A 25,581-nucleotide genomic window follows, 5' to 3' on the forward strand; every position below is an offset into this window, starting at 1 on the left:
TCTCATGTGATTGACAGTTTGCCCCGCCCTCGTAATCAGAGAAGAGAAGACGCTGTAAGAAGGAGAGGATTTAAGATTACGAGCACACATGAATTTAAATAATGATGTGTATGGCTAAATCATTCATAATAAATACTGCAGTATTTAATAAAAACAAGATCTGGCGATTTTGATTTCATGGTTGTAATTCTGTACAGTTTTCAGTCCTGCAGTACCAGTGTAGTATTTATGATACAGATTTACTGAACTTTACACTCAGTATATTGTTTGAGTGTGTGTCTGAGATTGATTAAACACATTGTGTGTGGGAACACACATGAAAACTAAAAACCTAGCAGCAATGAGGCTCTTCAGGACCAGGAATGAGGAAGCTGCTTTACAGACACGCCTGTTTTGCACACGTCCCTCAAACACAGAACCAGGAAACAGGAATCTGAAACTGAAGTGTAGCTGAGCTTTTGTGTGTTTGTGTCTCTGTATTCATGCAGTAAAATGGCAGAAGCCAGAATTTCTCAGGATGAATTCATGTGTTCAGTGTGTCTGGATCTCCTGAAGGATCCAGTGACCATTCCCTGTGGACACAGTTTCTGCAAGATCTGTATTACAGGCTGCTGGGATCAGGAGGATCAGAAGAGAGTCTACAGCTGCCCTCAGTGCAGACAGACCTTCAGTCCAAGACCTGCTTTAGCTAAAATCACCATTCTGGCTGAAATGGTGGAGAAACTGAAGATTAAACTCTCTGCTGACTGTTACGCTGGAGCTGGAGATGTGCAGTGTGACGTCTGTACTGGAAGAAAACACAAAGCCATCAAGTCCTGTCTGGTGTGTCTGAACTCTTACTGTCAGAATCACCTTGAACAACATGAGAGTTTGTTTAAAGGAAAGAGACACAATCTCACTGAACGACTGCAGGAGATGATCTGCCCGAAACACGACAAGATCCTTGAGGTTTTCTGCCGCACTGATCAGAATTGTATATGTCTGCTGTGTACGATGTATGGACATAAAAACCACGACACTGTATCAGCTGCAGCACAGAGGACAGAGAAACAGGTATGAATTTAAAGAAGTCCCATTATGTTCATTTACAGGTTTTGTTTATGGGGTCTACTAGAATACATTTACATCATTTAAAGGGATAGTTCACCAAAAAATAAAAATTATCCCATGATTTACTCACCCTCAAGCCATCCTAGGTTTATATGACAATCTTCTTTCAGACGAACACAATCCAAGATATATTTAGAAATATCCTTAGTCCTCCATGGTTTATAATGGTTAAACCACATCTTGAAGACAGAAAAAATGCATCCATAAAAAAAACTATTCCAAACGGCTCCAGGCCTTTTGAAGCAAAGGGATGTGTTTTTGTAAGAAAAATATCCATATATAAAACTTTATAAATTTGAATAATGAGCTTCCGGTAGATGACCGCACGCAGAATACGTGACTTGCGCCAAATGAGTAATCCTCTGACGCAATGTATGACGCAGGATGTAGGAGTATTGTAAGTTTAGACGCCTCTCACGGTTCAAACAAATACGGCTGGGCAACAAACTCAAGCTTTTCTCTAAAATTTCTCGTTTTAGACTTCTAATTTGTGACCAATGTTTTGTTTTGCTCTTCGCCTCCACTTTCGTCATTGCGTTCGGGTCAAAGGTTGCTCTTCCGCCCAAATTGACGTGCACAATATGCTTAGGGTCGTCTGCCGGAAGCTCGTATATTTGAATTTATAAAGTTTTATATGGATATTTTTCTTACAAAAACACATCCCTTCGCTTCAAAAGGCCTTTATTAACCCCCTGGAGCCGTATGGATTACTTTTTTTATGGATGGATGCATTTTTTCTGTCTTCAGAATGTGGGTTACCATTCACAACCATTATAAACCTTGGAGGACTAAGAATATTTTTAAATATATCTCGAATTGTGCTCGTCTGAAACAAGATTGTCATATACACCTAGGATGGCTTGAGGGTGAGTAAATCATGGGATAATTTTCATTTTTGGGTGAACTATCCCTTTAATGTCTGTTTTCACCCTCTCTGTATGAACACTGTTTTAGTTTCTGTTTCTTTAAAGCCCGCCTTCCAAAATCACAGTCTGCTCTGATTGGTCAGCTGGTCCCAGTCTGTTGTGATTGGTCTACTGCTTTTTCTGTGTGTCCGAAATGTAATGTGCCTTAGAGGTCTACAAAGAAGACCCGAGACCCGAGGACCCGGGACCCGTACGGGTTCGGGACTATATTTTAAATGGTCAGCCGGGTCCGGGTCGGGTCCTAATCTATTACTTCGGTTCCCGGGTCTGATTAACATTGTGTGTATACCCGAGCCGATTTGATTCGGAGATCACCCGGCCGTGTTGGGAGTCAGTCAGCGCTGTGCGTGTTTTGTAACTTGCAAAGTATGAGCCGGGAAATAAGGTGAAAAAACACGAGTGACCCCAGCCATCAGAAGCAGAGCGGGCGGAGTTAATGCAAGCAAACGGTGATCATTGAGTTTTACTATTCCTATCGTGTGCAACAGTAATGCAAACAAACTTAAAATCTCAAGAACTGCTTGTAGCCTTGCACATTCGCATTTAAATAACATAGCCTATTTCAAATCATTAACAAAATATGAACAATCAAACGAATGTCTTCTGTGACGCTTAAAGCTTATGTTTCAGGTTGCTCCCGCTAACGCGCATGTCTCATGCGAGCGCACTTTCTTTCTCCTGTTTTTATAATAACATTATGCCGTCTTGTTATATCTAAAGTTTTGGTCAGACTCGGCTCAGAAAGCACAGAAATGACCGCAAATAAGTAATGCTAACGTCAGCGGCCATGTCACTGTACAAGCAATCGTTATTATAGTTCAAAAGGGCAAACAGTCAAAGTTATTTCATTATGTGAGTTGACTCGAGTCTCGAGATACAACGAAATAATGCAAAACTGCAAAGTCGCATTGGTCATCGTGACAGCAAGTGAACTTTTAAAGCTGGAATAATGAGTGTATTAAGCATTTCAATCGGCAAGAGAGGAATAACGGATGAACTTTCTTGGCAAGTGCATCACAGTCAGGTACAAGGGAGAAAGCTATAGCCTACTAATATTAGATAAGACAACACGTTTTATTTTCGCAACTTGTTTATTGACTTATTAATAGCAATTTGCTGTGGAATAGACCTATGTGCCGATCGGGTCCAGACGGGTCCGGTCGGGTTCGGGTCCAACTTTCAAAATAATAGTCGTGCCGGGTCGGTTCCGTGTAGCACGTTTACGGGTCTCTTCGGGTTCGGGTATGAATTTTTGGACCCGTGAAGACCTCTTATGCGCCTTACCATAACCAGCAATGTGGAGGTGGAGGGATACTAGAAAAAATGACGCTGGGACAACACAATAACTGCTGCTTATACTAGTGATGGGAAGTCCGATTCTTTTTCCCAAACCGGTTCTTTCGGACAGTTTGTTTCAATGAACCGGTTCAAAAACCTGGATCACCAGTTCTTTTATGTCCTCATGTAATGATGTCATTTCTATCTTCCAGGTGCATGAAAATACATACAAACTCATTCAAATAAAGTAATTTGTAATCATTACTTCAGTTAAATAATAATAATTGTAGGGCTGTCAAACGATTAATTGTGATTAATCGCATACAAAATAAAAGTTTGAGTTTGCCTAATATATGTGGGTGTACTGTGTGTAATTATTATGTATATATAAATATACACAAATTAATGTATATATTTAAGAGAAATATGTTATTTATATACAAAATATTTTTATTTATATATAATATAAATTACATGAAAATATATATAAATACATATACTTGTAAATATTTCTCAAATATATACATGAATGTGTTTGTATTTATATATACATAATAATTACACACAGTACACCCACATATATTAGGCAAACTCAAACTTTTATTTTGTATGCGATTAATCGCGATTAATCGTTTGACAGCCCTAAATAATTGTCATTGTTATCATCTTAGATAAGTTTCTTGCATTTACGTTTTGCAAAAGCACACAATACAGGCACATGGTGTGCAAACACGATGTTTTATATGTCTTAAAAATATAAAGTAAATAAACTAGTCTTCATCAACTTTTTACAGAAACCATCCAGCTCATAAAACTTAAAATATAACGCCCTGTTGAAAAAAACAACATATGCTGGTAAGGCAGGTTTTGAAGCTGGAATGCTGGTTTGAGCTGGTCAAGTGCCGGTCCTATGCTTCAAAACCTACCTTACCAGCATATGCTGTTGTAAGGAACCCTGCATCGGCCCAAAAACGGACTCCGACGCCCCCGGGCGAAGGTTAACGCGTGTATGCCTTTTCAGCGTCTCTATTAAGTTCACTTAATTTCACTCGCTTAATCTGACTCCAATTTCAAATTATTCTTACACTTAGGTTGTGTTTCCAATTAGAAATTCATCATTAGTTATGCATTAATTTAGATATTTGATGATTCTGGATATTCCATATTTCAATTGTTCAGTCATTAGGGACCCGATGCCGCACAGAGATACTCGCCCTGGGATTTTGCGGTAAACTCACGGACATAAACTCGCCAGTCTGATCTTCGTCAGAGGGTGTAATAAGTTGGCTAATACCTTCAGTTGGCTCACTCGAACAAAAGTGTATTTTAATTTAGCCACTTCCATACAACTTGCTAAATCAGCGGAAAACAGAAATCAAAAGGTCTTCAGATGAAGTGCCTACTGCTCCTTCATTCATGCGCCTTCAGTTTGTTCTACCCTGGACACAGATTTATGGTAGCACTAGCCTCCCATAATTTACTGGTAATAATGATATCAGGAGAATCCAGAGTAAATCAAATATAACATTTTATTTGTCAGGTAACAGTGTATCGTGTCAATTACACACATAACCAATTAAAACCAATTCAGAAATGATAAATGCATAACATCGATTACTCAAAGAAATGCATATATACACAGTGATGGGTGAATGTCTTCAGACATTCACCCATCTCTGTGGGGGCCTCTCCTACAGATGATCCCACATGACTGCTTTGCTCTTTACCTTTTATACCAGGACCAGAACAAAAGGATCGTAAATGTTTATTACACCAACACCTGTTTTGGTGGAGAGGAGAAGAGACACCACCCAAAAAGAGGACAGAATTTTCCTTAGTTTTCCTAATTCTAGTGACTGCTGTGAAATTGAGACCATTTTACCAATCGCACTGAGACTTTTAAAATGATACCAAACATGAAAAGGGAAAAACAATAAGTACATAAGTTACATTATACGTGTTGAATAACTTTCAGTCAGGGGGAAAGGAGAGTTTGTGTGTGTGTGGTGGGGGGAGGCGTTGTCCTTTTGGAGTTAGGGCAAGGTGTTGGCCCCTTGCTATTTCTCTGAGATCTTCTTCTCTAGGCGAGTTTTATTGCTTTATTGCAGGATGCTTGATATCAGTTTTCGTTTAGCAGGAAAATCAAGCCTTACACTTTTTTTTTTCAACAGGGCAAGCATACACAATAATACGTTTTGACTGAACAGTTGCATGTTCATGTTAAAATGTTGTTTAATAAAACTAGTTGCATTTGCATTTTCCAGTTCGTTCCAGTAGTATCAGCACAGCATCAGTTGTTTAAATGAAACAGTTCGGTTCAGACTCAGAGACGTTGCTACCACACTCGCTCAGTAACTACAGCTCATCGGTTCTCAGTATCGAACATGCCTGAAAGTAACAGTTCTCGGTTCTGTACTGGTGATTTGAGAACCGTACATTTGGTAGTACACGCATGCTCAGTATCAGCGGCTCGTTCTCATTGGTTCTCTCAGCACAGCATGTCTGTTCATGTGTATTTGAGTTACTGAGTAACTATATACTCTGGGATATTAGTTTATTTTGGGTCAGAGGGACCGTCAGGAATGTCCGAAAGTGAGTAACTTTAAAAAAAAATTGTGGATCAAAAGCTAACTGTTTGTAACGAATCAGTCCGATTTGGTGAACTGGTTCGGCTGGTTCACCAAAAAGAACCAGTTAAAAAGAACGATTCGTTCACAAACCGGACATCACTAGCAATGTCTCTGTCCGTATATTTAAAATCAAAAGGGTCCAAAAGTTTCAATCTTCAACAAGGACATTAAGGTAGCATAAAATAAATCCATACAACTCAAAGGTGGTGTAACGAGTCATCACACGAAGTGGGATCCATAAGCAGGCTTTATTAAACAGTTCTCGTGGGCAAACAGGTACAGCGGGGAATAGACAGAATCGTGGTCGTAAAACAGGCAGTAAGTCAGGGCAGGCAGATATCAATCACAAGTCCAGATCAGATCAAAAAGTCTAAAGGGCAGGCAGCAGAGAATCATAAACGGGTAACAGACTAGGTCAATAACAGGCAGACTATCACAATAAAGAATGCTCAGAAATGCAAACCGTAGTAGTACAAGACCTCGCACTGAATGTGAGGATGCAAGCAGCTTATATAGTCCAGGTAATGCGCTGCAGCTGGGTGTGGTGATTAGTGCCAAGGTACGAGGCAGATGGGAAATGTAATGTGTGTGTGGGTGTCAATACTTGGGTGAGGGCGCCCTCTGATGGCCAGAGGAGGGAATCACAGAGTTTGTCTCTGTGACTGTTTAAGGATGCGGTTGTGGAAGGTTTCGGGGACAAAGCATTCTTTCAGATGCTGGAAGGCCTGAATGGCTGTTGGAGACCAGACGAGATGGTGATTACCCTTCTTGACCATACTTGTTAAGTGGTTGGCCACTACACTGAAGTTCCTAATGAAGCGTCGGTAAAAGTTTGAGAAGCCCAGGAATCATTGTAGTTCCTTGAGTGTTGTTGTTTGAGGCCAGTTGAGGACTGTGGTTACCTTCTCGTCCATGGCGATTCCATCTGGGCTGATGATGTAACCCAGGAAGGTGGTTGAAGTTTGATGAAACATTTCTCTGCTTTGGCATATAGTTAGTGATAGATGAGTCATTGGAGCACTGCTCTGACCTGCTGAATGTACTCTTCGAGGGTGTCGGAGTAGATTAGGATGTCATCGATGTAGACGATTACAAATCTGTTCAGTATGTCTCTGAAGAAGTCATTGATGAAAGCCTGAAACCCAGATGGACTATTGACTAGCCCGAACGGCATAACGAGGTATTCGTAGTGCCCAGTAGCTGTAGAGAAGACGGTCTTCCACTCGTCTCCTTCTCGAATTCGGATGAGGTTATAGGCACAGCAGAGATTGAGCTTCGTGTAATACTTGGCGGTGCGCAGTTGTTCTAGGGCAGCTGGTACCAGAGGCAATGGGTATCTGAATTTGATTGTGATGTCATTCAGTCTACGATAGTCAATGCAAGGCCGGAGACCGCCATCCTTCTTGTGGACAAAGAAGAAGCCAGCAGAAGCGGGGGACATAGATGGGCGGATAAAGCCCTTTGCCAACTCCTCCTCAATGTAGGTTCTCATGGCTTCAGATTCGGGTTGGGAGAGTGGGAATATACGACCCTTTGGAGGAGTTGATCCTGGGATGAGATTGATGGCGCAGTCATAGGGTCTGTGAGGTGGAAGTTGACACACACACTTTGCTGAAGGCTATGGACAGGTCTTTATATTCCTCTGGTAAGCTGGTATCAGGAGACTGTTCGGCAACCTGGACTGTTCTGATGGAGAGAGAAGACATACGAGACAGACATTTAAGGTAACAGGCTTCGTTCCAGTGTGTGATCTGACCCTCTCTCCATGAAATCTGGGGATTATGTCTGTGCAGCCAGGGCAGACCAAGGATGATGGAAGCGGTAGAAGTGGGCAGGATGTAAAACTGAATGAACTCGGTGTGGAAGAGCCCCGTCTGCATAGATAACTCCTGAGTGAGCGCTGTAATTCATCCAGTTCCCAGTGGCCGGCCGTCTATCGCCTCCACTGTCAGAGAAGTAGAGCATTCGATTAAGGCAATGAAATGGTGTTGGGCAAAACCATGGGACATGAAGTTCCCCACAGCACCGAGTCCAGTAGGGCCGTGGTTGTTGTCCTCAACTGGCCAAATCTTTTGGCCATTGGCCCTGAGAGTGATGGGTACAGTAACACACGTCTGCATTAGGATTCTGAGTAATGACACTCACTGGCCTCGGGTTCTCAGGACAGGGACGTGTAAGGCAGGATTTTCTCATATGACCGGGCTGACCACAGTATAAACATAGACGCTGAGCGAGCCGCCGATTCCTCTCCTCCTCAGACAGATGAAAGGAATTCACTTGCATCGGTTCGGTCTCATCTGGAACAGTATCAGAGGGTGTGTGAACAGTGCGATGATGACTGGGTTTTCTGGATCTGATGAGGTTATTGATCTGTATGGCCAATGCAATGAACTGATCCAAGTCCCTTCCTTCATCACGGCAAGCCAGTTCCGCCTGTAATTCATGAGAAAAAACCTCTCCGAAATAGTACTTTCAACGTGTCACTCACCCAATTTGTTTGTGCAGCGAGTGTGCGGAAGGTGAGTGCATACTCCGCTGCTGTCTTTCTCCCCTGGGTGAGCTCAAGCAAACGATCGCCTGCCCCTTTGCCCTTGCTGGGATGATCGAAAACCTCACGGAATCTTCGCATGAAGGAATCAAATGAGGTAAAAGCAGAACCATCCTCTCTCCATACAGCCGTGATCCACTCCAGTGCTTTACCAGTAAACAAAGAGCAGACGAAAGCAATCTTCCCAGCCTCAGTGGAGTACAGTGCGAGCTGTTGATTGACAAAGAGTGAGCATTGTAGAATAAATCCCTTACATTTTGTAGGATCACCGTCAAATCTTTCAGGGAGTGATAGGCAGGGATTCCCCTGCGGTGGCGTCTCTGCCGCGTGGGTCATGGCGGACCAACAGGTGGTGGTGGCGCCGCGGGAGTGGTGGTATGGAGATTCTGTAGTGCTTTTACTAGTTCTTCCATGACAGGTGAGTCGGTTGAGCTGGTGCTGGTGGGCGGCGAGTTGGCTGGCCTGAGCCGACATCGTTGCACACAAATGCGTGAAAGCCGCTGGATCTTGTCCTGGCGAGGTCTTCTGTAACGAGTCGTCACACGAAGTGGGATCCATAAGCAGGCTTTATTAAACAGTTCTCGTGGTCAAACAGACAATGGTCAAACAGTGGCAAACAGGTACAGCGGGGAATAGACAGAATCGTGGTCGTAGAACAGGCAGTAAGTCAGGGCAGGCAGATATCAATCATAAGTCCAGATCAGATCAAAGAGTCCAAAGGGCAGGCAGCAGAGAATCGTAAACGGGTAACAGACTGGGTCAATAACAGGCAGACATTCACAATAAAGAACGCTCAGAAACGCAAACCCTGATGCAAGCAGCTTATATAGTCCAGGTAATGTGCTGCAGCTGGGTGTGGTGATTAGTGCCAAGGTACGGGGCAGATGGGAAATGTAGTGTGTGTGGGTGTGTGTCAATACACGGGTGAGGGCGCCCTCTGATGGCCAGAGGAGGGAGTCACAGAGTTCATCTCTGTGACAGGTGGTTAATCTAAGGCTTCATCTGAAATTGCATACTTCCCTACCATATAGCAGCAGCTCAAAAACAGAACTTGACAAAAGAAGTATGTCCTAATTCACAGTACTCATAAAAGCAGGGAAAAAGTTCCCAGATTACCAACTACTTCTGAGATTCTGAAGTGCCATGGGAGAGGATTTGTGGTAGTGAATGGCAGTGAAGTGACGCAACTGACACTGTTAGATCACATGATAATGACAACATGGTCAATGAAGTATGTCCAGATTACATTCATACTATATATAAGGTACTTTTTATAGCAGTCAGAAGTTTAGTTACATATTCAAAATAAGTATCTACTCGAGAGTGTGCGATTTTGGATGCACTTCAGTCTTCTCAAGCAATAAAAATATCAAATATGTTGGCATGTTTAGTCATGTGACATGCATGCACCAGTAGGTTTTGACGTGTCACCATATTTGATTTGTGCTCTAGAAACAGATATTCAGAATATCTTCATTTGTGTTCTGCAAGAGAAAAAAGTTTGTAAAGACAGGATGAGTAAACAATGAAATAATTTACATTTCTGGGTGAACTATCCCTATAAAACTAGGCATTGATGAAATAATGCTGACACTTATGATTGAACCTATAACCTTATGTAAGATCTTTAACCCTCGATCTCAGCACTTCACTGCTACTGGATTCATATCTGTTTACTTGATGATTTATGTGATGTTTCTCCTGTCATTGGTTTGTCATTTAGCACCAGCTGAAGGAGACACAGAGGTCATTCCAGCAGAGGATCCAGCAGAAGGAGAAAGATCTTCAGCAGCTGAGAGAGGCTGTTGAGTCTCATAAGGTGAGTCTGGAGAAGAAGAGAAGTTTGATAAGTCTCAGTCAGGACTCACTGAAGCCACTGTGTGATTGTGATGTGTGTCCTAACAGCGCTCAGCACAGACAGCAGTGGAGGACAGTGAGAGGATCTTCACTGAGCTCATCCGCTCCATTGAGAGAAGCCGCTCTGAGGCTACACAGCGGATCAGAGATCAGGAAAAGACTGCAGTGAGTCGAGCTGAAGAACGACTGGAGCGACTGGAGCAGGAGATCAATGATCTGAGGAAGAAAGACGCTGAGCTGGAGCAGCTTTCACACACACAGGATCACATCCATTTCCTGCAGGTAACAGAGATCTAGAAGAACAGGATCATAGTGGACTTGAGCAAGAGACTCACAGAGAAACATTTGATGAGAGCAGAATGAGCCGTTGACTGAAGTGTTGATCTGTGTGTTCGGTTATTATATAATCATCAGTCAGACTCTCATCTGAACATCTTCTTTTGAGAGACACACTTACAAATGCAGTTCAGCTCTGGACCTAAGAGTCCTTGTGAATTTCAGAGCCACTAACTGCTCAAAAGTTATAAATAATGGTCAATCTACTCGTTGCTTTTTAACTGCTTTTCCTGATCAAATCTACTCAACCCTGTCGTGTGACTCCATTGATGCACTTGATCTCTTACATTTATGTTATTGGCAGATGTTTGATTATCAAGTGATTTCCTAGAAAGTTCACATATAGTGTAAGTGTCAAACACTAGAACTAATAGCTCTAACATGATATAATGAACATGAGAAGAATGAATCTGATGCTGTGAAAGTGCTGGATTGAGGAGAGTTACTAAAGATCAACAAGAGCTGCTCAAATCTGACAGCAGTGCAGGTTATTGGCTGAAGTGTGGAGGTGATGAGCTTTGATTTCTGTTTTCTATAGAGTTTCCAGTCTCTCTCAGCTCCTGCTGAATCTACATATGTAAATGAAGATGCCTTCAGTTCTCTCTCCTCTTTTAATGGAGTGAGAGAATCTGTCTGTCAGCTGAGAGACAAACTGGAGGATTTCTGCAAAGAGGAGCTGAAGAAGATCTCTGACAGAGGTAAAGTCCTGGAGATTCATCTGCTCTCAGAAATGATCCTCCATCATCTCATATCATGTAGAAGATCATATTAGAAATGTCTTAGGAACGGATGCAGGGATCATTTTCTCTTGACATGATAATCACACTCTTTATGTCTGTTGATTTCCACAGTCACTTTCACCATCATTGTTCCCAGAACCAGGAACGACTTCCTACGATGTAAGTCACTAAGAAAACAAGCAAACAAGAAGCATTCATATTAATTTTTCCAATGGAAAACAAGAACAAGAAAAAAAAAAAAAAACATCGAAAAGCGTGTTATATTGCATCTAAATGCTAAACGCAGAATTTGTTTTCATTGGAAGTTTGGCAGCTGCGCTACAGAAAGCTGAAAGAAACACTGAAGTAAATAGTCTATGGAAATTATAAACCATCTATTCAGGTCACATTGGTGTAAACAATGAATTTGGAACATTTGCACATAAAACCCAGTGACTCTGTCTACACTGGATGCCAAATCACGACAGTAAATGTTTTATTATTCATCTATTTATTTATCCAAATTGTGAGTAAATGTGTTCCTGTTCTTTCTGTAGAAGGAGAAATAAAACGTGACAGAAGAGTTTTATAGTTGATTAAGTAACCTAGCATTTCACAACGGGGGTGTTTGGGGAACATCCAGGAGGTTGAAGCAATATCTTTGAAAGGGGGGTGTTGAGGTGTTCTTGACAGGCGTTTGTTTAATGTGTGTATATGCCAAAGGTTTATGAGATGAAACTTGTAATTACTTGCAAAATAAAATGGTCTGCAAAAAACAGAACGTAGCATCTATTTACTGTTGCGATTTGGCATCCGGTGTTGACAGAATCACTGGGTTTTATCTGCAAACTACATGGCACTCTAAGCACTCTATTCTTATTTAAATTAAAAAGTTATCCATCTATCCATCCATCCATGCATCCGGAAGAACTGTCATATTCAACACAAACAATAACCGACAAAGGACTGAACAGAAACGGGACTATAAATACGCAGGACAAATAAGGACACTAAACAGGTACAGCTGGACTTATCAGACACTCTATTTATATTTAAATTAAAAAGTACTCTATTTAGATTACCGCAGGTAAAACCACACATGGCACCTCACTAGCTTAAATGGTAAAAAAGTAAAAAAAATATTGTTATATCTAATTTGGCCTTTATTACTCATTTAAAGAATTAGTCCACTTTTAAATAAAATTTTCCTGATAATTTACTCACCCACATGTCATCCAAGATGTTCATGTCTTTCTTCAGTCTCTATTTAAGTTCATTCCTTTTTCAGTTTGTGTTGTCCATCCTATGACTGATTAAGCTAAGTAAGCTAATTCTGTGTTCCTGAGAATTATACGGTTTCTATTAAACACTCTTGATCCTTCATGCTCGTGTGTGTTTCTACTACAAGTCGTGACAATAGTAAGATTGCTTCATATGAAGTGTGCATATAATGAGGGATGTCCTCTACAGGAAAGGACCATCCTTTTTTTCTACTAATTAGAAATTAGATCTTAATAGGCCTCTGAAGTAGCAAAATTTGACATATCTCCAAAATGCTGCAGTAAAATTTGCTTTGATATAAGGTGTGCATATAGTATGGTGCATATAGACACTATTCTTTAAGAGCTGCTGTGCAGCCAAAATTATATACCAGTTATTAATGTAAAGCTGCTTTGACGCAATCTGCACTGTAAAAAGCGCTATATAAATATATATATAAAAAATATATAAATATATATATAAATAAAGGTGACTTGACTTGACTATGGGACAAGAACTGGCCATTACTTTTTTCTGCTTATTAGAAATGAGGTGTTTAGATAGATAGATAGATAGATAGATAGATAGATAGATAGATAGATAGATAGATAGATAGATAGATAGATAGAACTATTAAGTCTGATTCATTTGAAATATTATTCGTGTGATAAGTGTTTGATTGCTGGACATTTTACTTTTAAATGAAATGCATAATCTATTTGGAATTCAACAACCTGTCACACGTTTAAAAATAACTCAAGCTATATCTTCTCTACAAACAATGGTAATGTTAAAACGTTTAATTAATGTTTAAAATATTATAGGCCTAATTTTTAATAGCTGGTTTGCTGCTCATATCCGTCATTAAAATCTTTGACTGTTGACAGTTTCATATATTTCACAAACTTGCATGTTTATCCTAATGTTGAATCCAGTTAAGTTAATAGCTTATTGATGCTTTCTGTTCTATCTTGATTAACGTGGCACTTCACACGTCTGTATCCATAGCGTTGTCCCCATCACAGAGAGCAGTTTCTCTGGCATTTTCAAATGGCGCATAAAATATAATAGTTTGGCTTGGCTTTAAAAATGAATTTAATTCATTTTTGTGAATCTCTTTACATTTATTTGTGGATCATAATCTATTTATCTGGAATAATAGAACAATTCTATCTCCATAGAGGCATACATGCATTTTCTGTATCACACGTACACACAGTTGAGAAATGATCGTAAGATCAAGACTGTTTCTACACAACATTTTATAAATGAGGCCCCCAGTGTGGTGCACTTGGAATAGAACTTTTTTTTAACTAAATGGTTAATAAAGCTGTACAATGCTGGTGGCAGCCAACCACTCCAGAATGCTAATATTTAGGTAGAGAACAAATGGATCACCACACAATGACAATTCTCGCCACTTTTTGGGGTCAACAGCTTATAAAAACTTATTTCTGGGGTTTTAGCTTGTTAGCCGTACACCTTGCCACACAGCAGCTTTTAGGCATTGTTCTGTTTTTTGTAATAAGTCAGAAATCATCATTCCCCCCCCATTTTATTTGGTGGGATGGGGGTAAAAAGTGAAGAGTTCAGCTACATTAAAAGATCAGACAGATTGATAATTCCTGATTCTAATGTGTTTTCTCTCCATCAGATTCCATTCAGCTCAATCTGGATCCAGACACTGCATATAAAAACCACTGTCTGTCTGAGAGGAACAGAGTGATTACTTACACTGACACAGATCAGCCGTATCCTGATCATCCAGACAGATTTGATTATTGGCAGCAAGTGATGTGTCGAGAGAGTGTGTGTGGACGCTGTTACTGGGAGATTGAGTGGAGTGGGGATAATGGTGTCATAGTGTCAGTGTCATATAAGAGCATCAGCAGGAAGGGTGATGCTAGTGAGTGTTTGTTTGGATATAATGATCATTCCTGGTGTTTGTTCTGCCATTCCTCCGGTTACTCATTCAGACACAATAACATACAGACTAAACTCCCAGTAAAGCCCATCAGCAGTAGAATAGGAGTGTATGTGGATCACAGTGCAGGAACTCTGTCCTTCTTCAGCGTCTCTGGAGACACAATGATCCTCATCCACACAGTCCAGACCACATTCACTCAACCGCTCTATCCTGGGTTTTATGTTTATAAATCATCAGTGAAACTGTGTTGATGAATCAGAATAGACTGTAGAGAGATTCTACCCATAAGTGAGAAAGAGTCTCTTATTTTCTCTTCATTACATGAAAGGTGGGGTGAGTCATTTTTCAAAAACACTGTTTGGAAGTTAGTCGGCCGACACCAACAACAAACGTGTAACCAATCAGCATTAGGGGGCGTATGACGGTTGAGGAGACAGAACGAGCAAGAGGGAGATTTGAAGAAAAACAGAAAGACAGATGCAGAAACAGAGATGAGACAATACAAAAGAGCTCAAAAGTATATCTCTGGAATGAAGGTTTATGACTGGGCAAGTGCTTTAGGACCAGCGTTGGGCATGTTACTTTAAAAAAGTAATTAGTTATAGTTACTAGTTACTTCTCACAAATAGTAACTGAATTAGTAACTGAGTTACATCATTATAAATGTAACTAATTTCCAGGGAAAGTAACTACTGTGTTACTTTTATAAAATATGTCAAATAACTTGGATACCCACAATATTAAATATAAGTCTAAAAATAAATTATTCTTAATCCGACTTGACTCATGATCCGCTCTTGCTCACGACATGAAATTTCTCTGTACGTGTTAGTAGCCATTAAAGAAAACGTAGTTTCATATTTATGTTTAAATAGTCCTATGTTATGTTTTCAATTCATCTATTTGATTATTAAAAATGAACAGCATGAGTAAGATGCATCATTAGATGATCAATATATCGGGAGTCATGGAGTGTGTCAGACATGATTTTGACCACTTCATTAAGTTTTGTTTTGTAGAAAGTCTTTCTTTAAAGTGAATTTCGTTTTGTAAAAATTGAATCTTAATTTTAATCAATGTTTCATTAACCAATTTCCTGGATTTAATAAATAAGAAGCAAATATAGCAGACAATATAATCATGGCAGGCGTGGGCGCGATCACTGGCATGTGAACTGGAGCGCGTCTTAAATGAACCGAAACTCAGCGTATAGGCTGCTTGCTTCACAGACATGTGAAATATATCTATAGAAAGCTTGAAATATCTACTTTAAACTAAATAATTAAAAATGAAAAGAGGCTACTACTGATTATGTAATCCGAATTCGAATGAAATGTGCATTCTTTCTCTAGGCGCGTCCAGTGATGATGAGAGTCAGTAATGTCAACTTTATCTTTGCAGCTGACACTGATTCAGAAAACATTAGTTTATTAATAAACAATTAAAATGTCTCCTTGCTGTTTTTGTCATTCATAATCATTACTTTTGCCGGTTCTTTATGGCAAGCTTTATGTGTGTGCTTGAGTGCTATATAGCCTATATTACGTAAACGCTCATTATTCTGGTTTATTCTCTCCAGTATTTAAGAAATTAAATTAATATAAATGTGATTAGTCAACTAATGGCTTAAATTAATAACTACTAGTCGACTAGAAAAACTTATTTCACATATTTTCGATCCAGCATGTCATAAAGGGTATTCTGGTTTGAGCTCGTGCTCAGCTCGCATGCTCACAGACACACACAGAGCATCGTACATTATTATCAGTTTAAAATTATATTTGTGTATGACTAACCGCAGCACACACCAGAGAAAAAACTTTGCAGGTCCTATGAGAGAGAGCCTACTCGGATGAAAACTGCTTCAGTGAGCTCAATTATAGTAACAGTAACAGTAACGGCGTTGTAACGGGAGAAAAAGTAATTCACTTGATTACTAGTTACTGAAAAAAGTAACGTCGTTTATTTATAACACCGTTATTCCCATCACTGTTTAGGACACACGTTAATATTAGAAAAGCTTTCCAAGCGCTGGAGAGAGCTAAGCAGGAAGGCCTGAAAACAGACGCAGAAGCTGCTTTGATTCCGCTTCTCATGTGAGTAACACTGAGTGTCATTGATTATCTGGAGCTGCTGTGCTGTTGGTGACTAACAACAAACACTTGTTTGTATTTACTCTTGTGTACTGTACATTCATTTTTTTGTGTGCTCCCTTATTGTTCATTCACCATCTGCGCTTTATATTTCATGAAGCATTTTTTGGTGTGCATCAGCTGTGATAAACAGACATCCTTTCCCGCATTGCATGTGTAATAGTGGCCAGATAGTGAGAGTTGTGCAGATAAACCACTGCGCACTGATGACTGCAAGAGAATGCTGTGTTTTGTGTCATTGTTAGGGTAGAGAGTAGAGAGAGCGTTCAATCTGTTTTTTTTTTTCAACACACGGACAATATAATCATCAGAGATGCACGTGATTTACATTTGGAAATAGGCAAGCTTCTTAAAGATATCCTGTCAGTTTTAAAACACACTTTTATATATATATATATATGTGTGTGTGTGTGTGTGTGTGTGTGTGTGTGTATTTGCTGTCACAAAGCTCTCTATGTCTATGTTTATTTCCACTAGATGGCACTCGAGTACTTTGGAGTTTTTTGGTTATATTTTAATTTATTCCTATCGTGCCTTTGTATGTCACTTCCTGTTTTGTCATCCATGTGAAGAGATGGAATGATGTAATCATTGCAAAGTTAAATGTGTTTCTCTCTATAATCATAAGCCATCCAATCAAGAAACTTCAAGATATAATCCCCTCTCTTAGCTCACAAGCAGGCAAAAGTGATATATGGATGTATTTTGTGTTTATTTACGAGTTTAATGTGATATGTTTGTTTTCCATGTAACTGAATGTGTGACTGATGTTATGATGTATATTTTGCCCTTTTTACTCAGTTATTTGGTGTTGGTGTTGATGTTGCTGTCTATGTCAGTGTCAATGAGTGCATTAAACATCTGTGAAAAAAAAGAACCTCAGCCTTCGCATTGTGACTAAGGGCGGCATTATATATATATTACACACACGGGCGACATTTGACTCTTGAGGTGGGGGGTCAAGAATTTGTATTTATTTTTTTGCAGGTACAAAACTTTTTTTCAGAAATTATTTGCTGATATTTTAAGCAAACAAGTTTAAGTTTGCTTGTTGTTTATTTACTCATTTATTTAACAAGTCACTTAATTGTATTATCACGGGAAATTATGTGGACGATGTGAATCAGTGTCCATCATTTTGTGAGCAACTGTTGATAAAGATAAATGCCACGTCACAATATTGAAAAATATTCCATTTTAAACCATTAAGGCAAGCCAGTTGATATCACACAAACAATGTGCAAACTTTGTGTGAGAGTTATGCGGGTTAAGAAGTCTCAAACTCCTGTCAATTATGCCTATTCACTACAGAAACTGAAAGTAAAAACTGACTGGGCTTTTGGCATCCGACGCTGCAATAACGGCATATATTCTCTTAGAGACAACGAGAGATGAATCTAAATTTATTTTCTTAATATTTCATTTGTGTCCCATAGTGAGAAAACAAAAAAATAGTATTTTTTGTGAATTGAGAAGTATTTTGTGTTAAACAAGGTGTTCTTTAAATGAGATTATATAAATGCGGTTTGGTTTCTCACACAAACCGAACGTTTCGTGTCTTAGGACATCAATGTGTCCTCACGAGCCGCAGGGTTTAATCTGGATTTGTCTGTGCATGTTTTTTTGACTCTTATAGACTGAGTAAATGACAAGTTTCATTTTTGGTTGAACTATGACTGTAATTACAGGTATAAAGGGGGGCAACAATTCTCTCTATTAAAGGGGACCTATTATGCAAAATTCACTTTTGCCTGGTGTTTGGACATAAATGTGTGTTGGCAGTGTGTGTACACAACCACCCTATAGTGATAAAAATCCACCCACTCCTTTTTTTAATCCCCATAAATCATAAGCAGTGTCTCAAAACAAGCCGTTTCCAGATCCCTGGCAGTGTGACGTCACAAAAGCCACAGGCTCCGCCCACGAATGTTGACAGACACTGACGTTTGAACATAGAATTGCCCTGAGCGCGTTCACAGTGAGTTTACACAGTCCACCATTGCTGCACTGATGAGAATGTCTCCCAAGCATTTTAGGTGTCCTGTAGCTGGATGGATTAATCCACATAACTCTCTTCATTTACTCCTAAAATCTGAGCTGCTGAAAACAAGGTGGATTAACTTGGTTTTCCAGGTAAATTCTACCTCGGTTCTGCCGAAATTCACTTATGTCTGCGCGAATCATTTCACACCGGACTGCTTTGTGAACGAATATCAATAAAAAGAGACGATACAAAACAGAGACTGTGCTAAAAATGTGTTACTCAAGGAGGATATACAAGTTAAAACTGTTCATGATCCAGATTACAGTCTCCAGAATGTTACTGGATACGGCAGTAAAGAAGGTGAGAGCACTTTATTACAGTTCATCTGCGTTTATTTACGGGTATAAAGTTTATTAAGCACCACCCGAAAGGCATAAGTTCTTTATATATTCCTTTACTGTTAGTAAGGAGTGTTTCTGTGTAATTCACAATGTTTGTTGGTGATAATACAAGGATAAGAGAGAGAGAGTTTTTCATTTTAATGCACACTTGCAGTGTTTTATTAAGCTCTTACAGTGATTTTCTTGAGTGAAAACAGACGCTTTATTTTTTTGTGTGAAGTACAATAATCGTCATAAAACTCATCTGTATAGTTTTGGCCTTCATTCGGACGGTACAACAGGCCTGTACTAATATAGTAGATTAAAAACAAGAAGGCAATATAAGTTATAACCGTAATTGAACTAAACTATACCTGTTCTATCTCCATGCAGCATATATTTGCAGTTTCTGACATTATTGTGTGTCCTGACTGAATCCTGACAGGGAAGAACGAGCTCTTGAAGCTCCGCCCTCTTAGCCCGATCGCAGCAGCTTCATTTGCATTTAAAGGGACCGCACTAAAACGGCTCGTTTTTGCTCAAACACTAAAAGTAGCAATTTTAACATGCTATAAAAATTATCTGTGGGGTATTTTGAGCTAAAACTTCACATACACACTCTGGGAACATCAGAGACTAATTTTACATCTTGTTAAATAGGGCATAATAGGTCCCCTTTAATACTTGTACACTAAGTATCCCGTTCATATGACCTTGCCAAAAACCTGCAAGTATACAAAATGTCTCAATCCAACATACATATTATCATCAACTGTATATGTGTCCAACTCATCTCCAGGTATGAGCAAAATCCAGTTACTGTCTACTCTTACATGATATGCATGGAAATGTGAGTCAAAGAATAATGGAAGCAAGATTTTACAGCAAAGCACCCATGTGTTATCAATGTTAAGAATGTACTTGATCTGCTCATACACAGCAATTTTTTCAACATGTAAAAGGTCTAATGTCAACACATCACTAGCAGTATACTTGATATTGTCTGCAGTCAGTTGAGAGATACGTTGCATTATTTTGCCATCAAATTCTACATCCCTGAAGTTGCCACTTTCTCTTACTGATTTTCAGACTGCTCTGCGTAGAGACAATAAGGGTGTGCAGATACTTCTGCCTGGCACCTTTTCACAATCACCCAAGATATTGACTGGTGAAAGTTCCCAGCATTGTTTGAACTGGTGCCGATTGCTCAGCGTCATTGTTACGTTTACAAAACTTCGACAGTTATAAGTCAGATTCTTAAAATACTGATGTTTTCCTTTGAATCTCATACACCAATGAGAACGAGAGGACCATACATTAACATTAATCTGGGATAATGTATAAGATAGTAATATTTAGGTGTTAAAACATTTCCAAATATTTCTGTCATCTCTGAAAGGAATGCATGTACAAGTACTTTCTAGTTTATCTTTCCTCAACTTAGCTGCCATGACAATATCTGCAATCTCTTTACATAGTAAGAACACGTGCCAATATCTGGTCCCAGCAGGAACATGATGGCAACAATCTAAAAAGACACCATTTCTGAGTAGCTGTTCCTATGATCCCTGAGGTTTGAATAAGTCGTTCAGACAACAGCACAGGCTTATTGACCTTGTCATTCTGACCAAAAGATAATTTTTTTCATGCTTTTGTATATGAGCTTTGCAAATAACATGCTTCAATGTCAGTGGAAAAACTCCCTCCAACATATCATGCATGATGTCTGGGGGCAAAGACTTGGTCACATCAAAATACCCTAGCACATCAAATGAACAAGTGCTGTGTACACCATACAAAGCAGCATTTTTTTGTTATGCTGGACACACTGGAGATGATATTCGTGGACTTCATTCATTCTCAGAACAAACTATCTTCCTGGATTTTTGAATTAATTTCTGAATGTGTTGCCATACATTAATGAGAAATTTGACCCGAGTTGAAACACATACAGAAGACACCAATCATATGCGATGACAGATTGTCTGCAGAAAACGTTGCTAAAGCAGCATAAACTTTGTGCTTTAGCCATCAGTTGAAAGAAGTTGAGGTCATCTATCAATGGTTTTAATATGACATCCATACCAAACTCTTTCAAATGTGAATGACGAACCAGTAAAGCTAAGTGAATGTGCTTAAGATGATATCTTGACCTTACAGTGTTCTTTAATCATATGCAAAGAACGAACCACCTCAAAAGCTTTATCAAAGAAACCAGATGAGTCCAAAACCTGCTGAAGTTCAGGGCACTTTGAAATATAAAAAACACTATTTTTAAGATTATGAGAAATAAAAAATCAGGTAACACTTTATAATGACTGCACACTGTGAATCATTAGTTAAGCATTAGTAAATATAATTTATAAAGCATTAATAGACATTAGTAAGCCATTTATAAATACACCTATAAATGCTTTGTTCTTGATTTATAAGCATATCTATAATGTGTTTATTAATTGTATTTCCATTTATCATTTCTAAATTATGTATTGTATTATTCACAAACCAGTTATTTAGGAGTTGTCAGTGGTTCATAAGATCATTTAAGAAGTGTAAGTAAATGATTAATAAACTATTTAAATGTATATTTATGCATCATATTTTATTAGCTATTACTATATGTCTAAATAATGTTTTATTAACACATTCTTACTGTAATTCATGATTAATTCAGGTAGTTTAGTAGTTGTCAGTTAACCATTTTTGTGATCTCATCTAAAGTGAGAACTATTTATGCCTTAAAGCTTTTATAAAGGAGATTTAAAGGATACAGAACATAGAAATATTTATTTTCAAGCAAAACTTGATATAAAATTGTGGAACTTGATATAAAATTAAAAATAAACCTCTGCAATGTCATAGAAATTAAAAATTCCTGTACATCTCCAGAAGACATAACCGTGCAGTAAAATGAAACTAAGCCTCTGCAATCTGATATAAAAATAAATTTCTGTAAAGTGTAAACATTGCTGAATAAAAATTTACCAGTGCCAACACTGGATTACAGGAGTGCCAAAATACAACAAATATTTTTTATATAAAACAATAATAATATAATCAAATATTTTACAATGTAACCACTGTATCACCATCAGATTTTAACAAAAATATCTTAATTTGTGTTCCGAAGATGAAGAAAGGCCTTATGGGTTTGGAACGACATGAGGGTGAGTAATTAATGTCAGAGTTTTCATTTTTGGGTGAACCCTTTAATTATCACCCCAATAAATTAAGGGTGAGTAGGGATGTGGTGCATTCACCTCTGATTGTGCACACTCTTGCCAGCAATGAAACTTGCATTCTCTGTTCCTCGCATTGAAAACATCAGCCGCGCCACTCCTACATTTTCTCCTCCATGATCTCCTTGTACTCTTTATGAAAAATAAAATAAAACATACATTTTAAAAATGGATTCTTAGAAATTGCAATCAGGTTGAAATTAAATGATGACACCAACTAAAGTAAATCAATTAGTGAGTCATTAAGTAATAAATTAGTCTAATTTGTAACATTCCTGTTAGTAACCCCAGGCATCATAGGCTATTTACATGACTGGTATAACAAAAAAAGAAAAGAAAAACTTCTAAACGGTTGAAGAGGCAAAACTTTATAGTATTTCTGATAAGATTTACAGTTTAGACTTTGTTAAATTTGTGGATTATAAAACATTACCTTAAGGGAAACCCAAACTCCTCTACTGCCTCTTTGAAAAATCTAAGGGTTGTTTCAGAGCGGTTGTTGTCTGCAACGCGTAAATACATGATCTGAAAAACAAATACACCCATTGTGGCAAACATTGTTTTTTGAAAGAATATAAATGAACAAAAACATTACAAAACATTTTTTTCAACAGTGACTGGTTCTCACCAAAATTAGATGTTTTTTTATATTTATACTACAGTTTTTACTAACTTTTTCTATACAAGGTAGATTTAAATGTCTTACCTTTCTTGAATATCCATCCACACCCCCAAAGATAACCATGTTGTATCTAATTTGAAGGAGAAATTATTAAAGTGAAAGCATGTTGCATGAAAAAAGGGTAATAAAATCACATAAGTATTTGTCATCGTATTAGCTTTCCCTTTAGCCCTAGAATTGACAACTGTATATCCACATAATGCATGTCTAAAAACTTAATGTTACATATTTTGGTAACTGAATGTTAAGGAAATTTGCGCACACATCACAGTTGACATAAAAATATGTATTCTAAACATGAAATTTACATTACCTTATGAGCTTATGGTTTGCATCTATATGAACAAGATACTTGGGGTATGGTACAGAATACGTTCGCCGAGCAACACAGCCATCAACACGATGCATAGGTGCACAAATTCTGTCCCACTGTACTCTATGTCCTCTGGCAATGAGGGCTCCTCTGACAACTCTGTTAATAACATATATTTGTGGATCTCATTCTATTCAACTGAGGATACGATTATTTTTTGTGAACATCTTTACATTTATTTGTGGATCATAATCTATTTTTTTGGAATTTTGCTACAATCCTACCCCCATAGGCCTCCAAGGGAAGCAATTTCGACTTCAATATATGGATAAAGATGAGTTCATGAACCTGACATCAGTCTCTGACCTCAATGACAAAGACAGGGTTGTTTTAGCCATATGCCTGATGAGTTCAATCCTCCTGCCCATTCTCATTCTCAGACTCCCTTAATACTGATAGTGATAACTCATCTGTTGAGACTTCAGACACTTACATCTTGTCTTTTTCTGAGTCCACATCAGCAAGGTCATCATTATGGCCAACACCTTTTATTCTGCCTCGTTTCCCTTATGATGTGCAATTGAAACTGGGTCAAGGCAACTCAGCGTTCAAGACCAATGGCAAATTTTTTATTCCTGACCCCAAACTCAAGTCAGGTATCCTAGATGCTTTGGCAGAGGAAATAATTAACTACAAGGCATATCCATTTGACTCCGAGTACAGTGACGTGGCAGAGGCACTGGTAGGCCAACACCCATGCCTTAAAGAGCAAGGTTCTGTCAGCACCTACAGTGGATGGAAGATGAGTTAAGTATGAACTTGCAAACTACAGGAGCAGATTGAGAAGACTGGGATGCCCTGAAGTTACAGTTACAGCATAACCCAGAATTGAAGCACAGCCTTGCCTATGGGATAAAAAAAACCTAAGAAGGCAGAAGTAAACTACTGCCCAGTATTTCCTACAGGTAAAACAACAGAAAGCCAGGAAAAGATGAAGGTGGAGCTCCTTGCTGAACTGAAGAAAAGAAACAATGATGATCAGAGCTTACCTGTATGTGTCTATGCTGAATTGCCCATAAACAAGACCTCTCTAACTTATGTCTTTAGAGAAATGCTGAATTTCGTCGGATCACAACCCTTCATTTATAGTCCATGTTCCTGTCACAATTGGATCGCTTCTCTGATGATCTGCTAAAGGTGTTTACCAAAAGGGTTGGAGTAGTCAGAAAAAGGATTCAGGATGCAATGGTGCCAATATTGATTTCTTATACAACAAGCAATTTTTAATAGTGCTCTGTAGTGCATAAGGGCTCAGAGATGTGCATTGGAGTTATGTGAAGTATATGATCATCATCAACACTATGTTACGTGTGTTGGTAGAGAGATGAGGCGGATACGGATTTCCACAATAACAGACAGTATTTTAATTAACAAAGGCAGAGTTCACACAACATACACTTAACTTAAACAGAGAACGGACCAGGAGTGAATGGAGTGAGTGCAATATAAAGGGAGTGCTGACAATAGAGTCTAGGTGCAGGTGATCCGTGATGATGGGGAGATGACGAGGGAAGTGAGTGCAGGTGTGGAGAACAGGAGGATCATGGGAAATGGAGTCCAGGGGAACAAGGGATCTGTGACAGTACCTCCCCCTCCCGGTAGGCGCGTCCTCGCGCCGTAGATGGAACAACCGGGAGGGGGGTGGGCGCCCTGGAGACCTCAAGCCGGAGCAGGGGGAGGAGCAGACTGGAGTGGAGCTCTCCAGGGCGGGCTCAAAAGCCATGGCAGGTCAGGAGCCGAAGGCGGCCATGGCGGGTCAGGAGCCGAGTGATATACCGAGCCGTTACCGAGGCCTTGATGCCGTCGAGCCCAGGAAACGCCGAAGGACCGGCGGGAGATGGCGGAACTAGAGGCTCCGCCGACCGAAGCGCAGCCGGGGCTCCAGAAGGCCGCAGTGGAAGCAGGATGACAGCCAACAAAACGAACACCGGGGGGAGAGAGGAGGCCAACTGAAACCGAGGGACGGAGTGACGGAGCGGAGACGGAGGAGTGCAGTCCAGAGGGGAGGGCAGGCTGACGAGTGACCAAGGTGTGAGTGGAGGCAGGATGGAGACTGGTGATACTGGTGGACTGATGGGCAACGGTGGAGCAGAGGAAGGTTGGAGCCGGGGTGAAGGTAATCGCCCAGAGGTCCGAGGTGGAGATCTGGGTGAGGGGGCTTGAGGTGGAGGTGCAGTGT

The 25,581-nt window shown here is 39.4% G+C and overlaps 1 protein-coding gene across 1 annotated transcript; it reads left to right on the forward strand.

The window, feature by feature from the left end:
- The first annotated feature begins 413 nt into the window (after window positions 1-413).
- On the forward strand, window positions 414-15,020 carry LOC125245805 (tripartite motif-containing protein 16-like). Its single transcript, XM_048156568.1, has 6 exons — window positions 414-1,053; window positions 10,216-10,311; window positions 10,398-10,631; window positions 11,224-11,383; window positions 11,537-11,584; window positions 14,319-15,020. The coding sequence occupies exons 1-6, from the start codon at window positions 493-495 to the stop codon at window positions 14,840-14,842; spliced, it is 1,623 nt and encodes a 540-aa protein (XP_048012525.1). The 5' UTR covers window positions 414-492; the 3' UTR covers window positions 14,843-15,020.
- The last annotated feature ends 10,561 nt before the right edge of the window (window positions 15,021-25,581 follow it).

This window comes from Megalobrama amblycephala, linkage group LG14, assembly GCF_018812025.1.
Source record: "Megalobrama amblycephala isolate DHTTF-2021 linkage group LG14, ASM1881202v1, whole genome shotgun sequence".
Lineage (NCBI taxonomy): Eukaryota > Metazoa > Chordata > Actinopteri > Cypriniformes > Xenocyprididae > Megalobrama > Megalobrama amblycephala.

Bases quoted from the DNA above. Each gene is read 5' to 3' on its own strand.
- LOC125245805 (XM_048156568.1), top strand. From the start codon at position 493: ATGGCAGAAGCCAGAATTTCTCAGGATGAATTCATGTGTTCAGTGTGT. The intron at 1,054-10,215 runs GTATGAATTTAA...TTTGTCATTTAG, and splicing joins CACAGAGGACAGAGAAACAG to CACCAGCTGAAGGAGACACA. The intron at 11,384-11,536 runs GTAAAGTCCTGG...TGATTTCCACAG, and splicing joins GAAGAAGATCTCTGACAGAG to TCACTTTCACCATCATTGTT.